General features: G+C 48.6%; 1 protein-coding gene across 1 annotated transcript; it reads right to left on the bottom strand.

Annotated features, from left to right (window-relative positions):
* Nucleotides 1–9,285: 9,285 nt before the first annotated feature.
* LOC114089620 (alpha-1-antitrypsin-like) lies at nt 9,286–15,420 on the bottom strand. The gene is made up of 4 exons (XM_071606255.1): nt 14,802–15,420; nt 12,318–12,588; nt 10,362–10,437; nt 9,286–9,477 (listed from the first exon to the last, which is right to left on the bottom strand). Exons 1-4 carry the CDS (start codon nt 15,418–15,420, stop codon nt 9,286–9,288), a joined length of 1,158 nt encoding a protein of 385 aa, XP_071462356.1.
* Between the last annotated feature and the right edge of the window lie 257 nt (nt 15,421–15,677).

Here is a 15,677-nt window from a genome sequence, read left to right as displayed (position 1 = left end):
TGAGTGATGCAGAGCATTTTTCCATGTATCTGTTGACCATTTTTAATGCTTTTGAGAAATGTCTGTTCAGATCTTTTGTCCTTTTGTTTGTTTGTTGTTTTTAGATACACATGACAGTAGGGTGTATTTTGACATGTTATACACACATGGGCTACAACCTGTTACGATTTTGATCCCGTTCTTGCAGTTGAACATGATGTGGAGTTACACAGGTCATGTATCATATATGAGCATGGAAAGTTCTGATTCATTCCACTGTCTTTCCTATTCCCATCACCTCTCCCTTCCCTTCATTACCCTTTGTCTAATTCTATGAACTTCTCCACCTCCCTTCCTAATCTTTTGTCTATTTTTAAATCAGCTTATTTGCTTCCTTGATTTTTCGTTGTTTGAGTTCTTTATGTATTTTGGCTATTAATCCCTAATTGGATGTACAGTTTGTAGATATTTTCTCCAAATCCATAGGTTGTTTCTTCATCCTGTCATTTCCTTTGTGGTCCAGAGCTTTTTAGCTTGATGCAATCCCATTTATTGTTTCTAAATTCATTGCCTGTGCTTCTTTTTTTTTTCATTAAAATATTTTATTGGCTTAACTTTTTATAAGAGAAAAAATTATCATTTCTTTGGGAGATTCTAAGATCAAATCTGAAAAATAAAAAATCATTGCCCAGACCAATATCATGTAGTTTTCCTTTATGTTTTCTTCTAGTAATCTTACCGCCTCAGATCTTCCACTTCAGTGTTTAATCCACTTTGAGATGACTTTGTATACGGTGTGAAGAAAGGGTTTAATCTTTTTGTATGTGGGTATCCAGTTTTCCATCACCATTTATTGATCAGACTGTCCTTTTCCCTTTGGTATTCTTGGCACCTTTCTTTAAAATTAGTCAATTGTAAATACGTGGGTTTATTTCAGGGCTATTTTGAAATATTCTGTTCCATTGATCTGTGTGACTGTACCATGCTGCTTTGAATATAATAGATTTGTAATACAGTTTGAAATCTGGTAATCTGATGTCTCTAATTTTATTATTCGTGTTCACAATTGCCTTGGCTAGTCCAGGTATTTTGTGGTTTCATGAATTTTGGATTTTTTTCTATTTTTATGAAAAATGCCTTTCAGATTTTGATAAGGATTGCATTTAATCTGTACATTGTTTTGAGTATTATATGTAACAATAGTGACTCAATCCAAACACATGGGGTATCTTTCCATTTATTTGTGACATTTGAAACTTTTCTCATCAATTTATAGTTTTCAGTGTACAGGTCTTTCACCTTCTTGGTTAAATTTATTTCTACTCCATGCTCCCTCCCTTCCCTTCACTTCCCTCTGTCTAGTCCAAAATACTTCTGGTCTTCTTCCCCCTTATTGTGAATTAGTATCCACATATCACAGAAAACATTAGCCCAGCCTTTTTTAAAAAAGTTTTTAAAAAATATTTTTTAGTTGTCAATGATCTTTTATTTATTTATATGTGGTGCTGAGGATTGAGCCCAGGGCCTCACACATGCCAGGCAAGCTCTCCACCACTGAGCCATGACTCCATCCCATCCCAGCCCAGCCCAACCCTTTAAAAAAAAAAAAAAAAAAAAATATATATATATATATATATATATATATATATATATATATATTTTTTTTTTTTTTTTTTTTTTACAGATACAGGGTCTTACTGAGTTGCTTAGGGCCTTGCAAAGTTGCTGAGGCTGTCTTTGAACTCATGATTCTCTTGCCACAGCCTCTTGAGCTTCTTCTGTGTCTTTAAATAGTATTTTTTTAAAAAAGAAATCTGTCCATGTCACCTGATTTTTAAGTTTATTTATGCAAAGTTTTTATATTCTGTTATTACCTCTTTACTATGTTCTGGATTCATAGTAATGGTCCCTTATTCTTCCTGACCTGTTATTTGTGTTTTTCTTCATTTTTTTCTTGATGAATCTCACTGAGCCATCAAAGTTACATTCAATTAAGGAGTAATTAAATATATATTCAAAGGACTGACTTTTGGATTTCTTGATCTGTCTTGTTTTATGTGTGCTTTCTATTTCATTGATTTCTGTTGTGTTTACTGTTTCCTTTCTACTCTATTGTTCTGGTTGGTTCTTCCTTCTCCTCCTCCCCCTCCTCCCCCTCTTTCACCTCCTTGTTCTTCATGTACTGCAAATTGAACCCAGGGCCTCACACATGCTAGGCAAGAGCTCTTCCACTGAGCCACCCCTCATTCCTTTAAAAAGTTTGTTTTGAAACTGAGTCTCACTAAATTTCCCAGGCTAGTGATCCTCCTGCCTCAGCCTCCTGAGTAGCTGGGATCTCAGGCACCTGACTTGCACTTCTTTTTCTAACATTGTGATTATGATACCTCAAAGATTTTGAAACTTTTAGATGCTAATATATGCATTAGAAACAGCAAAATTTCCCCCCAAGCATAGTACTAGATGTGTCTCTAAGATTTTTAACAGTTTTATTGAGATGTAACCTAAACACAATGGTCAGTATATGATTCAATGATTTTTAGTTGTGGAGTTGTGCCCTCCATAATCCAGTTTAGGTCATTTCTCAATCTTTTGTACTCAACTGTCACTCCTAGCTCTACCCATAGGCCACCGCTGATCTGCTTTCTGGCCCCACACACTTGCCTTCTCCAGATAATTCTTCTGTGTGCTCTGGGTCTGGCTTTCTTCCACTTGGAGTAAGTTTCCAAGGTGCATCCATGTTGCATCAGCATTTTCCAGCAGATCATTCCTCTGTACTGCTGAGAAGCATTCCATTGAATAGGATTTCATTGATCTGCTCACCTGTTGATGGACATTTGCATTATTTCCAGTTTGAGGCTATGATTTCTGCAAGAATTTATATTATTTATATGTCATTATATTCCTATGTTCACATATTTTAGTTTGTGAATTTGTATTATTTTTATGAACTTGCATTCGTGTGCAGGTCTGGCTTTGTGTGGACATAGTTTTTGTTTCTCTCTGGTAGATTCCTAAGACTAGAATTGCTGGGCCATGTGGTAAGTTTATGCTCAACTTTCAATGAAACTGCCAAATTGCTTTACACAGCGGCAACACCGTTGTGTACTGCCTCCCGCAAGGTGTGAGAGTCCCATGTTCTCTGTCTTTGTCAGCACTTGATATTGTCTGCTTCTTTGATTAGAGCCATTCCAGGGTTGGTTTTAATTTGCACTCGTCTAATAACTAAATGAAGCAACTTTTCACGTGCTTTTTAGCCATCTCCCTGTCTTCTTTGGTGAATGCTCATTCAAGCCTTTTGTCATTGTGAAAATGGGGTAACTCCTTTGTTTAAGTATTAAGTTGTAAGAATTCCTTATGTATTCTGGATTCAAATTCTTTACCAGATATATGATTTACAAATATTTTTCTTATTTGTAGCATGTGTGCACACACACATGCATGTAGATGCACAGGAAAATTGCAAAGATATTACAGAAAGTTCCCATACACCCTTGGCTCAGTTTACCACATTCTTAACACCTTACTTGACTTTGTATGACACATTTGTTACAATCACTGAACCAATATCAATACAGTATTATTAACTAAAGATGGTACTTACATTTCCACGTGAGTCTTTTTACCTAATGTTCTTTTTTCTTCCCTGACATCCCATCCATTTTCAAGTTACACTCGGTCATTCATTTTGTCACCTACAGGTTCTCTTGGGAGGGACAGTTTCTCTGACTGTCTTTGTTTTTTATTACCAGGTCATCAAATATTTTGTAGGACATCTGCCTGCTGGAATTTATGTGCTTTTCTCCTGATTCAGCTGAGGTTGTGGGTTCTCCAGAGAGTGACCACAGAGGTCAAGTCTGTCCTGACCACATCATATAGAAGGCAGGTAGTGTCAGCCTGACTCATCACTGTTGACGCTGACCTTGATCCCTTGGCAAAGGTGATGTTTATCAAGTTGCTTCACTGTAAATTTATTATTTCCTCCCCCTTTTTCCATTCTGTGTCTTTGGAATGATGACAGTTTGTGTAGCCCACGCTTAAGGATGGGGAAATAAGCTACACCTCCCTAAAGGCTGAGTATTTACATAAATTATTTGAAATTCTTCTGCAAGAAGGGTCTCTTTGTTCTTCCCATTTTATTTATTCAATAATTGATTTATGTCTGTATGGACGTGTGGATATTTATTTAATCATTTGAATTATAATCTAGTGTGTGTCTGTGTGTACACACCATTTAAATTTATAGTACTACTTTATTTTTTGTTCAAATTGATCCAACTTTGGATACCAGGATTGCCTTCTGTTGACTGTCTGTTCCACTGACATATCCTAGCATGGACAGGGTTTTTAAAGTACTTCCTTGTTGTCCGTGTAGTGGTGCATACCTGTAATCCCAGGGCTTGGCAGGCTGGGGCAGGAGGATCGAGAGAGTTCAAAGCCAGCCTCAGCAACTTAGCAAGGCCCTGATCAACTCAGTGCGATCCTGTCTCCTAAATAACATATAAAAAAGGGCTGGGGATGTGGCTCAGCGCTGAAGTGCCCCTGTGTTCAATCCCTGGTGCAAAGTGCTCATTATTTTCTAGCAATGTAGGGTGCTCCAGGGCCATCTTAGGTACTTCCCACCCTGGTCCTAGGATCGGCGATTTCTCCAAGGAGTCCTGGTTGCTTTTGTTGAAGAATGGTTTTGGAGAGCAAGGTCTTGGTGCTGTGTGTGCTCATTGCTACTGAGGCACCCTTGCCCATAGACCCTCTTCATTTGTGTACATGCGTGCACACACACTTGCTTCCCTACACATAGCATTTACCTGTGCCATCATCTCCATCTACATTAATGCTGAAGTTCACACTGGAATCTCCAGTCTACGCCACGGATCATCTTGGTTTCCTCTTTCTTGTCTAGAATCACCCTCCCCACTCCATGAGTTCCTGGACACAGGTGCAGTGGAATCTGCATGGTCAACCTGTCCCCTGTGGGGAACAGCTGTAGTGACTAGAAGGCACTGCTCAGCGGCCACCTGCTTACCTCTGGCCTTGCACACTTGCTCACTCCCAGGGGTTCTAGGTCAGCAACCCCACCCCTCAGTGAAGTTGCTTCATACTTTTGTAATACGATGGGGTTGTTTGCCACACTTTACTTTCCATCCTGAGATCCCCCAGCTCCTCAATGATTTTTTTTTGCTTGTCTATTTTCAGATTCATATTTTGTGCTGTAAAGTCTTACAGGTTTTGACAAAGGCTAGCGTCACGAACCACCTTACCTCATGCCCCTGCGTTCCCCTATCGGGCCCTTCCGTCTGCCCTGGGCACTCCTGACAAGGGCTGGTCTTTTTGCTGTCACAGTGGTTTCCCCTTTTCCAGAAGTCCCCATACCTGGAATTGCACAGCACGTGACCTTTCAGATAAGCTTCTTTTTTTATTTTTTAATTTTTAAAAATGTATTGGTTCTTTTTAGTTACCCAGGACAGCAGAATCCATTTTGATAGAATTATACAAGCACAGAGAAGGTCTTTTTCTAGTTAAGATCCCATTCTTGTGGACATTCGTGATGGTGAGATTCACTGTGTCGGTTTCATCTAAGGACGTGGGGAAGTTATGTCAGTTTCAGTCCATTGTCTTTCTCTTCCTATCCCCTCCTCTCCTTTCCCCATTACCTAATCTATTGAACTTCTATTCTTCCCTTGCCCCCTTGTGTGTTAGCTTTCATGTATCAGGGGAAACATTTGAGCTTTGGCTTTTTGGGATTGGCTTACTTCACTTAGCACGATGGTCTCCAGATCCACTCATTTACTGTCAGATGCCATAAGGTCATTCTTCTTCATGGCTGACTAAAACGTCATTATATCACATTTTCTTTATCCATTCATCTGTTGGAAGGGCACCTACATTGGCTTCATAGCTTAGCTATTGTGAATTCAGCTGCTACAAACATGGATGTGGCCGAGTTACTGTAATATGCTAATTTTAAGACTAGCTTCTTTCATTTAGCACCTTGTATTTAAGGCCCCTGTGTATCTCTTGTGATCTCACAGGTTCTTTCTTGTCACTTTATCTTGATTGCTGAATGACCTTTCTTTGTTTGCATGTACCACAATTTGTTTAACCATTCATCTGTTGAAGGAAATCTTGGTTGCTCCCAGTTTTTAGTGATTATGAATAAAACTGGTGCAAAAATTGGGGTACGGGCTTTTGTGTGGGTGACGTTTTCAAGCGGGATGAGTAAGTCTAGGATGATTATTGATGGATACAAGACTGTTTCACTCTGTGAGCAACTGTGGCTTGTCCCTTCATCTTCCCAATAGTATCCTTTGAAGTGTAATTGTTGTGGGGCAGGTCGCTCAGAAAACACACGAAGTCCCAGTTTGTCCAAATGGAAGAGTCTTTATTTAGCTGGTCGGCCAGGGACTGCCCCCCGCAGGACCCATAACTGTCTTTGCAAGAAACAGCCCCGAGACTGAGCATTTTAGGATATTTAAAGGCAAAAACCACATCTGGGTTGACATAGCTGCAAGCAAGCAGGTACAGAAGCAGAATCGGGCAGTTAGCGAGACAATGCAATGGGTGCATTGGTGTTTCCCACGGGTCTTTCCAGGTTGGCATAGCAGCAAGCCAGCAGAAGGGAAGTGGGTCAAAATGACCCTAGTTGAGCACAGGTTAGAGAATGGCTACTAACATCTAGACAATCAATCTCCGACAAGGTACATTGCCCAAGAAAAAATGGAAGCCAAAGAGAACAATTTTACGTTGTGTAAGAATTGCTATTTTGAGTTGCCAAGTATGTTATGCTAGGTGACTAATAATGGGTGCAGAGGTGGGGCTTTCCCACGGGAGAAGCATTTCTTACATGACGTGGAGTCTCAGGGTAAAATGGAATCTGTTTGCTCATTGCCCATACAGCCTGGCCCTGACATAATCATTTTAGTTTAGTGAAGTCCAGTTTATCATTTTGGGGACAGGGAGGGAACCCTACGGAGGAGTATGTTCAAAACAATGAAAAGAGATTTTTCTTTTCTTTTCTTCTCTTTTTGCAGTGCTGGGGCTTGAACTCAGGCCCTTGTGCCTGTTAGATAAGTGTTCTACCACTGAGCTGCACCCCTGCCCCCAAAGAGGATTTTGTGGGTTGAACAACCTGTGATCTGGAAACGTCCTTAATTCTAGCAGGGAAGTCTGCATCTTGTGACTTCCAGTTATAAAACTCAAACTCCTATGTCTTGGGACCCTTGCCGTCTCAGGAAGACTGGGGTGGCCAGGTACCCTAATTTGGATTAAAAAACAATCTATAACTTTCTCAAGCAGTAGTGTGTTAGCTGGAAGGGAAAATGATTATCTGTCTATCCATCTATGTATCTGTCCATCTGTCATCTATGAATCTACCTGTCCGTCGATCTCTGTTTTAATAAGAAAGCCACAATAGTGTATTCATATCCTGATAGGAAAAGCCCAGAGACGGGGAAGATGTGGGTGGGGGGAGAGGAGAGGAGGGGAGAGCTGGGCAGTGTCTGAGTGAGCGAGATGAACGCAGTCCTGCATGGACTGGCCTCAGTGAGGACAGGGCAGGCCACCTGGTGCAACGGGAGGGACAGCAGGGCCCTGAGTGGTGGTGGGTGGGCCGGCAGGGGAACCCCTGTATTTTGCCAGTGCAGAGGCAGTGAGGTCATCAGCTGAGAGGGATTTGGGACCACAGGACTGGGAGGCAGAGGCACAGGACAGTGGGGCATGAGAGGGCTGCAGAGTCGCTGCCCTCCGGGACCCCGGCTGTCTTTGAGATTAGTGATCTTGAGGTGAGATGGAGCAGTTAGTGTGTGCCATTCACTAGCCACATCCAGTGGCTGGAGCTTGGAACAGGGAGAGGGTCGGGAGGCTTTGCCGAGTGACTGAGAAAACCAGAGAAGAACAGAGGATCTCAGGATGGGATTGATCCTAGAGCAAGTGAGGACCCCAGAGAAGAAAGCAAAGGGACAATCAGACGAGTCCCTGGGTCGTGTATCCCAGTGGGATTGAAGGATCTTTGGAGTTGGCTACGAGAGGAATGTGCTGGAAAGAGAGGAGGCTGAGGTCACAGTGGAACAGCTGAGCATGTAGAGGTGGCTTACAGGACGGTGTCTGTGGAGAGACCGCCATGGCAGTCCAGGCTCGACGGGTTCCCATCGACTGGCCGCACCTGCCCCTTGGCATCATTTGAGCGGCATCCTTCTCCCCTCCCCCAGTGAGGCCGACTCGGCCAGTGTCGGGCTGCTCGCCCACTCTGCTTAAAGCTCCATGGGACACACCTGCCAATTAAAACAGGGTCCCCATGTGTAGAGCAAGAGAATATATCACACGGTACCCAGGGTGGCTGCCGGTTGGCAGGGTGTCACTCACACCTGCATCTTGGAGATGACGGTCTTGGTGTCCTGCAACCTTGCATGCAGTTGGTACCCGATGGCCACTGACTCGAATGATTTATGGAGGACGGAAGGTCAGATGGAGACTCTGGTGGACAGTCTGCCTGCCCTGCACTGTCCTCTCAGGAAAGAGGGTTCCTCTTGGGGAGAATGGGTTGGATAGGCTCAGGGAGTGTTTGTGCTGGGTCGTCCCTTGCAGGCACCAAGCTGAGACAGGCAGATGGCCTTCGAATGTGACACAGCGTTGTGCAGCTCTCATCAGAGAGACCCTGGGAAGTCCCAGGCATGCTCTCCTTCTCAGGCACTTATGAAGGAGAGGGGCTCAGCGGATTCCTGGAGCTGTCAGATGCCACAGGCAGCAATGACAAGGATGGTCCTGCCTCTCTGGGTCTCACAAACGTGTTCCCAGGCCACTCCCAGCAACCTCCAGGTCCTTCCAGGGAGACAGCCTTCCCAATAAAACCAGAACACCACCTGCAAGGTTGTCATTTGCCAGTTTATTTAACCAATTCAACAGAGAAACACAGCTTCCCTGTACTCCAGGTGGTGAGGGTTGGAGGAAATCGGAAGAGAGGGGAAAGTCCAGTAATCAGCAGAGAAAACGAAGCTAGGGAGAGGCCAGGAGAGGGATTGCCAGGAGAGGGACCGGGTCTAGGATCCTCACAGGAAGGCCAAATTCCCAGGTTTTGGGCCTGGGAATTTGGCCTTTGAGTGTGCAAAGTTGTGCCCTGGACCTTGATTTGCTAGTCTGTGAAATGAGGACAATCACTCAGGGGGATTTGTGCAAAGACCCAGAAGATGGAACCATAGTCGTGTGTTTGTGCCAATGAACCCGGGGCTGGTTTTCCATTTTCTCTTGGAGCCATGGGAAGACGGGGGCTGGGTGGGAGGAGGAGGAGGAGCAGGCAGGCCCTCCTGTCACCTGACTCTAGGGTGCATTGGGGTTTATCACTTTCCCCATGAAGAGAAGGTTGTGGCTGCCTTCCTGATAGACGAGCAGCAGGAAGGGCTTGTTGAAGTGAATGGCCGGGATCTGGTGCTTGGGAAAGTACCTGAAGCTGGCGACGTTTTCCTCATCTGTCCCTTCCTCATCCACGATCAGCTCCACCCTGTGCACTGCCTTTGGGGACCAAGGTTCACAGTGTCAACCTGAGCAGGAATAGCCCCTTCCCCCAGGAGGCACCACCCTGACCCTCACTCTGAGCTGGGCCCAGAAGACTAGAGGCACGACCTGGTCTGTCCTGTCTACCATCTCCAGGAAGCTCTGCAGCCGTCCACTTGCATGGGCCAGGGCTCCCTAAAGTGCAGATCCAGCCAGCCATTTCCTGCTCGAAGCCCCTGTGGTCCCCCTCCCGCCTCACTGAGTCACCTCAGAGCACTAGTCTGGTGATCAGGATCCTTTAGTAACTGGTTCTAGGAGCTGCACCCACAGCCCTTCCCATGCCCCATGGGCTCATCCCTCTTCTCCCCAACTTCCTTTTCCCAAGGTTAGCCAGTATTTCTGGGCATTTCCTCTTCCTGTTCCTTGGAGCGTCCCACAGAGGTGTTGTATCCTCAGGACCCCGTCTCTGGGGATCTCACTCTGCTGCCCCTTCCCTGGGTAACGATGCCCATTCCCACCACGCATCCGTATGTAACCTTCTTCTGCAGCCGGACCCTCCTTGCGTAACTCCCTCTCCCCATGTTTACGTAACCACCAGGGCAACCCCCCCGTCCCTAGGAGGTGTCAGCATTGCAAACACACATCCGGCTTTGAGGCCCCCAGAGCTCCTTCTCCCAACAGAGCAGGTGGTGAGCTCAGGAGCACCCTCCTCTCCAGGTTCAGCCCTCTCCGAGGAACAGCCATCCTCACCACCACTGGGTGCTGCAGTTCTCCATTTCTGCCTCCAACCTCACCAGGAGCCAGAACAGCCCTGTGAGCCCCAGGGATGCTGCTCAGTGAACAAGGAAGTGGGCAAACCTGCGCACTGGTGTAAAAACCCTGGACTCCAGGCTTTAACTTACCTTAGAGACCTTTATGGGGATGGTTTGCACAGAGATTCCCGAGAGGCCTATGCCGTAACCAAACATATTCAGGCCGCTGGGTGAGAGCACCAGCTTGTCCAGGTCATAATTCCCACTCAGGGATAATTTGGGAAAATACAACTTCCTCCTGCTACTCGGGAGAATGAGAAAAGAAAACCAAACTTAAAAAACATCCTTCAATACACTGTCCCCCGCCGCAGCCTCACTTCAGAATAGTAGAGAAAGACTCGTTTCAGCCACATTTACCGTGAGCCTGAAACCACCGGGTCCAGGCCAGGCAGCCTCCAGAAGGTTCCATTTTATCCTCATGGTGCTCCTGGGGCTAGGTGCCCAGAGTATCCACTTCACAAATGAGAAAATGGGGGTGGTTGAAGAGGTTCGGAGTTTGCCCAGAGTCACACGGTTTCTAAAAAGCTGGCATTGACCCCAAAGCCTCGGGTATTTCTGGAGCCTGCTGGCTGTGGCCCCCCGGGGTCCAGTGGACAGAGAGATTCATCACACTTCCTTCCTGTGAAGGCCCAACCTCGAGGGCCCTGCGTGCTGGGGCAGGGCTGAGCCCCACCTTCCTGCCGCCTCCCATGTTCACCTTTCCACGTCTGCACGTCAAAACCACAGGAGGGGAGATGATCTCGCTCACAGGTGGAGAAGTCACTCTCCCAGAAGCCGAGAGCGGAGGGGTGGTTGCCTGGGCTGGGAGGGGGATGGGAGAGGTTGGGCCAAGTGCCAGTCAGGCAGAATGAATGGTTCTGGATTTCTCTTGTGCAGCCTGGGGAGGGGAGGGGTTCATACTGTGCTGCATGCTTGAACTTGGCCGAGAGCAGCTCTTAAGAGTTCTCACCAGACACACAAAGAAAGGCACCCGTGTGAGGTGATGGATGTGCTAATGAGCTGGATTGTCCTAAACATTTCACCATGTCAGTGTACCTTGAGACATGGTGGCCTCCGCAACTATAGACAATTGTTGTTTTTCAATGACAGCAATAAGGTTAGGAGAGGGGAAGAAAACCACAAAAATCAGAAAACAAAGACTAGCCCCTGTGGGGACTGTCCCTGCATGGCGGTCAGAGGGCGGCTCTGTGCGCATAGGCTCGGGGATGACTGTGCGCTGAGAATGTGTCTTCCCAGCTTTAGTGTCTCTGCTTCAGCCCCAAGAAAGTGTGCCTCCTCCCCTCATTGTGACTCCCAGGCAGCCTCGGCTAGCTGGAGCCTCCTGACAACCCAGGGGTGTCCTGGGGGACCATGCAATAGGGAGCTGTGTTGGAAGCTCCCTGCTATCTCCAGGGGAAGGGCCTTGGGGGAGATGAGAAGGCCCTGCCAGGAGGAGCTCAGTGGGGCTCACGCTGGGACCTGCGGGGCATCTGGAGGTGAATGAAGACTCGGGGCTGCAGCGGTGCCCAGGACCCACCTTCCAGAACCCACTGACCTGCATGATTTATGGTCTAGGACAAGAGCCACTTGGACTCCCAGATGATGCCGGTCTGCAATGTCTGGGAGTGGGGTGTGATACTGATACCCAGTAGATGAAGCGGCTGAGCCAGGAGGGAAGACCCTTGGCAGCCACAGGCTGTGGGCTCCACGGGACTGTGGCTGTCTGGGTCCTATGTGCAAATCCTGTCCGGGAAGCGCTAAGTTAAACATCCCTCATTTCTTTACAGGTTCTCGCGGCTTCCAAATGCCAAGGTGATCTGTAATCTGAAGGGAGGCGTCAGGTGGTGACATGCGATGACGTGGGTGGTGATGATTTTGAAGCCCTGTTCCCTTCTCTCAGAGAAGTGGAGGGCTGAGTCCTGTGTGACAATCAGGGTGTGACCTAGTTCCAAACCCTCATGTCCTGGCCCCAAGAGCAGCAGGGCCTCACTCCCCGCTGCAGAGGGTTAGCGGTGGCTCTCGGGAGAGCCTTGTGCTACTGGGGGGCGGACACATCTGGGGACTTACTTCAGTGGGAAGGGCTCAGTCCACTTGTCCAAATTGTCCTTCATCAGCGCCTCCTCCACCTGGGCGACCGTCCCCTTCTCAGGAAGAATGAAGAGAGCAGTGGTGTTGCAGACGCAGGGCACCTGGAGGGCGTGGCTGTGGAGGTGGCGGAAGTACTGCAGCTGGAACCAGCCCAGCCTCTGCATCATGGGCACCGGGACGCTGAGCTCCTTGCTCACCGAGAAGGGCATGATCCTAGTGTCCTTCGGGTCAAAGCGGTACTTCCATTTCCCTGATGAGAGAGCATGTGGGTGTCAGAGGGGACCGGCAGTGTCCACGGGCATGATGCCAATCATTTGGAGATACTTTGGGAGGAGCTGCTATGAGCCAGGCACTGTCCTTGAGGCAGAAGATACAGGCACACAGGAGAGGTCCCTGTCCACATGGATCTTACACCCCAGGGCTCACAAGGAACAAGACGAATAAGAAAATAAGTGTGCCCGATGGTGATGTGTGCTAAGGAGAGAAATAAAGTCAGGGGAAACACGAGATGTCAGGGAAGGACAGTTACAATCACATACAAAGCTTTCCCTAGAGTGTGGCATGGAGTGAAGACTTAAGAGGCCGAGGGACTGAGCCATGGAATACCTGGGCAAGAACCCCCAAGAAAGGAAATTACCTGTGCAAAGGCCCAGTGGCAGGAGTGGTCCTGTCATGGAGCAGAAGGAGTGAGAGAGGGTGTGGGAGGTGAGGCCAGGGAGAGACAGGTCTGTCAATTTCCTCCTGTGACAACTGGGGGTGGTGTAGCTTCCTTAAAGGACACTTGTGAAAGCAAAGTCCTGAGTGCGACTCCTGGCACACAGCAGCTGCTCAGACCCCAAAGTCTTCATGCTCAAAGCACAAACAACATCCCCCACTTTGGTGGTGATGGGAAGGGTCACCAGATCACATATGGGATGCCCAGTCAAATGGGAATTTCAGGAAGTGAGCATTGTTAAGTGAGAGCCCCCCTCTGATGCGGCTGGTTTGTTCCTAAAGCTGGCAGTCAGTCCCTAAAGCTGTCCAGGAGCCTTCCCCAGGGGCAGTGGCTCCCAGGCTGAGTCCTGAAGGGTGTGCCTACTGGCAGGAAGAGGCAGGGAGGCGGCAGTAACAGGTGGCCACAAAAAGACCCTCAAGCAAGAGAGATGGTGCTCTTCTGGGGGGGGGTGCCATTCTCCCTAGCCTGGGGTAGGAAGGTCACTGGGGGACTGTTCCTCCTGCAGGCATGAAGCATCATCCTGAGGGTCCCAACTGGGCTGGGCACTGAAAGGATTAGGCAGTGAAGCTCAAGGTCAGATTTGGCTTCTAGAAGGATGACCTTTCCAGGGTGGACACTGGATCAGGGAGTCCATGGGCAGGAAAGCCAAGGACACAGAGGACCCGTTAGGAAGCCGTTGCAATGATTTGAGTGGACGGCAGAGTAACCTGAGCGAGAACAGCGGCCATGGAGAGGGCCACGGTCTGGTCGAAGAGCCACGGAGAGGGAAAGTCCACAGTGTGCGGTGGCGGCTCAGGTACATTGTGCAGGAGAGAAGGGAGACCCTGTGAGGGGACCTCAGGGTCTTGGCTTGGGGCAGGAGTTGAGATTTGGAGGAAAGGAGTAGGAAGAGGGAGACTTAAAGGGCAGAGGAGGTGATGGCAAGACATGCTTTCTGTTTGGAGCATGCCACGCTTGGGGTGCTGCTCTCAGAAGGAGATGACCAGGTGGCTGGTGGGGATGGGGGTCTGGGTGTAGAGAGCTGGGGGTCTTCAGAGTGTGGGAGGGTGAGAGGCTGCAGCTTTGGCTCAGCTCACCTGAGGAGACTGCCGACTGAGAGGAGGGAGTGGCTGAGGGGACTCTCAGCAGAGCCAGCAATGCAAAGGGCTGCATGTGACAGGCAGGTGCACTGAGCCAGAGGGCAAGGGAGGGCCAGGAGAGCCGCTCAGCCCCGGGGGGGAGGCGGGGGTTGGTAAAACAGCCCATGCAGCCAGCAAGGTGGCTGTGGGGGGACGAGGTTCCCTGGCTCGACAAGTGGTTTCTTTGGTGGTTGGCAAGAGGCAGTTTGATCAAAGGATTTGACAGGGCGGGTTGTCGTCTCAGAAGCGAGACTTGTCCGGGTGGCTGGGGGCACTGGCTCCTGTGAGCTGGGCTGGCTCCAAGTCTGTCCACAGAACCCTACAGGCAGTGCGCCACATAGCGGTCACCATCTTGACAGATGCCTTTGGAACAAAGGGTCCTTCATATTCATTTGTCACTCAGCCCTACAGATGATGCAGTTGGTCCCTCGGGAAGGTGTCCCTTTCTAAAGCTCTGCTTAGGACAGGGAGGGAAGAGGGGGCCGTAGCTATGCAGAAAAGACCCCAGAGGAGGTAGGCTGAAGTCAGAGGAATGGCAACTCCAGGCAGGGGCAGGGGACATTTCCACCTTGGACAGGACAGGGCTTAACTTTGCGATAACCTGCAGGGAGGTCAATAGAGGCCACTTACCTTTAAAGAATATATAATTTGCCAGAATCAAAACCGAGTGCATCTTCATCCCCTCAAAAAAGGTCTTGATTTTGCCCCCGGTCTTCTTCTCCATGGCCAGGTCCATCTGATGCCTGGCCACCCGGTAGTTCTTGAAGGACGTGGCGAGGATCTCCGTGCGGTACAGACTCCGGGCTCTTTGGGCAAACTTCCGCCTTGGGTTTCGACCCTGACCCAGAAAGAGCATGCTGCCGGTATCCATCTGGCACGCCCCCGGGGGTGACAGGAGGGCTTCCAGGAGCTGACTGGGGTGTTCATGCATCCTGCTCTCTGGGACCTCAGCGAGATGAAACCCCAGATCTTGCAGAATCTGGGGGCGGGCTTTTGGCTTGGCCTGGAGGGCTAGCAGTGTGAGGGGAACAGAAAGGCTCAGTGGGGAGAAGAGCACATTCCTGTCTGGGTCTGGGGCCACCAACTGTTGGTACAGGCTGAAGGCAAAGTGGGAATTGTCCAGGAAGGGGGAGGAGGTTGGCCCATCCACTGGGGTTGTATGATTTTCCTGGGCAGGTGCACTTTGGCCATAGGCAAGAGGACCCAGCCTGGTCACCAGCAGCCAGAGAGACAGAATAGGGTATGCCATCCTAGACAAAGAGACACAGCACCGTCGTCACCCAGCTAGGCCACACAGTCCATCAGGGCATGTCGTCCCAAAGGGCCCCTGCTGCTCTGCCCTTCCATCCAGGGCCCATAGGATCAACTTCAGTGGTGACTCCCGGGGAACAGGGAGTCCTCGGGTACAGCTTGGGCTTTGTGGACAGACTGGTACTTGAAGCCCGACTCTGGCTTGCTCTGCAGTGTTGTCACACACAACTTCCTGTCCCTCCCTCGTGGAGACCA

This window comes from Marmota flaviventris, chromosome 2 (genome assembly GCF_047511675.1).
Source record: "Marmota flaviventris isolate mMarFla1 chromosome 2, mMarFla1.hap1, whole genome shotgun sequence".
Classification (NCBI taxonomy): domain Eukaryota; kingdom Metazoa; phylum Chordata; class Mammalia; order Rodentia; family Sciuridae; genus Marmota; species Marmota flaviventris.
The sequence above is the reverse complement of the archived record's forward strand: the minus strand, read 5'-3'. Positions and strand labels throughout refer to the sequence as shown.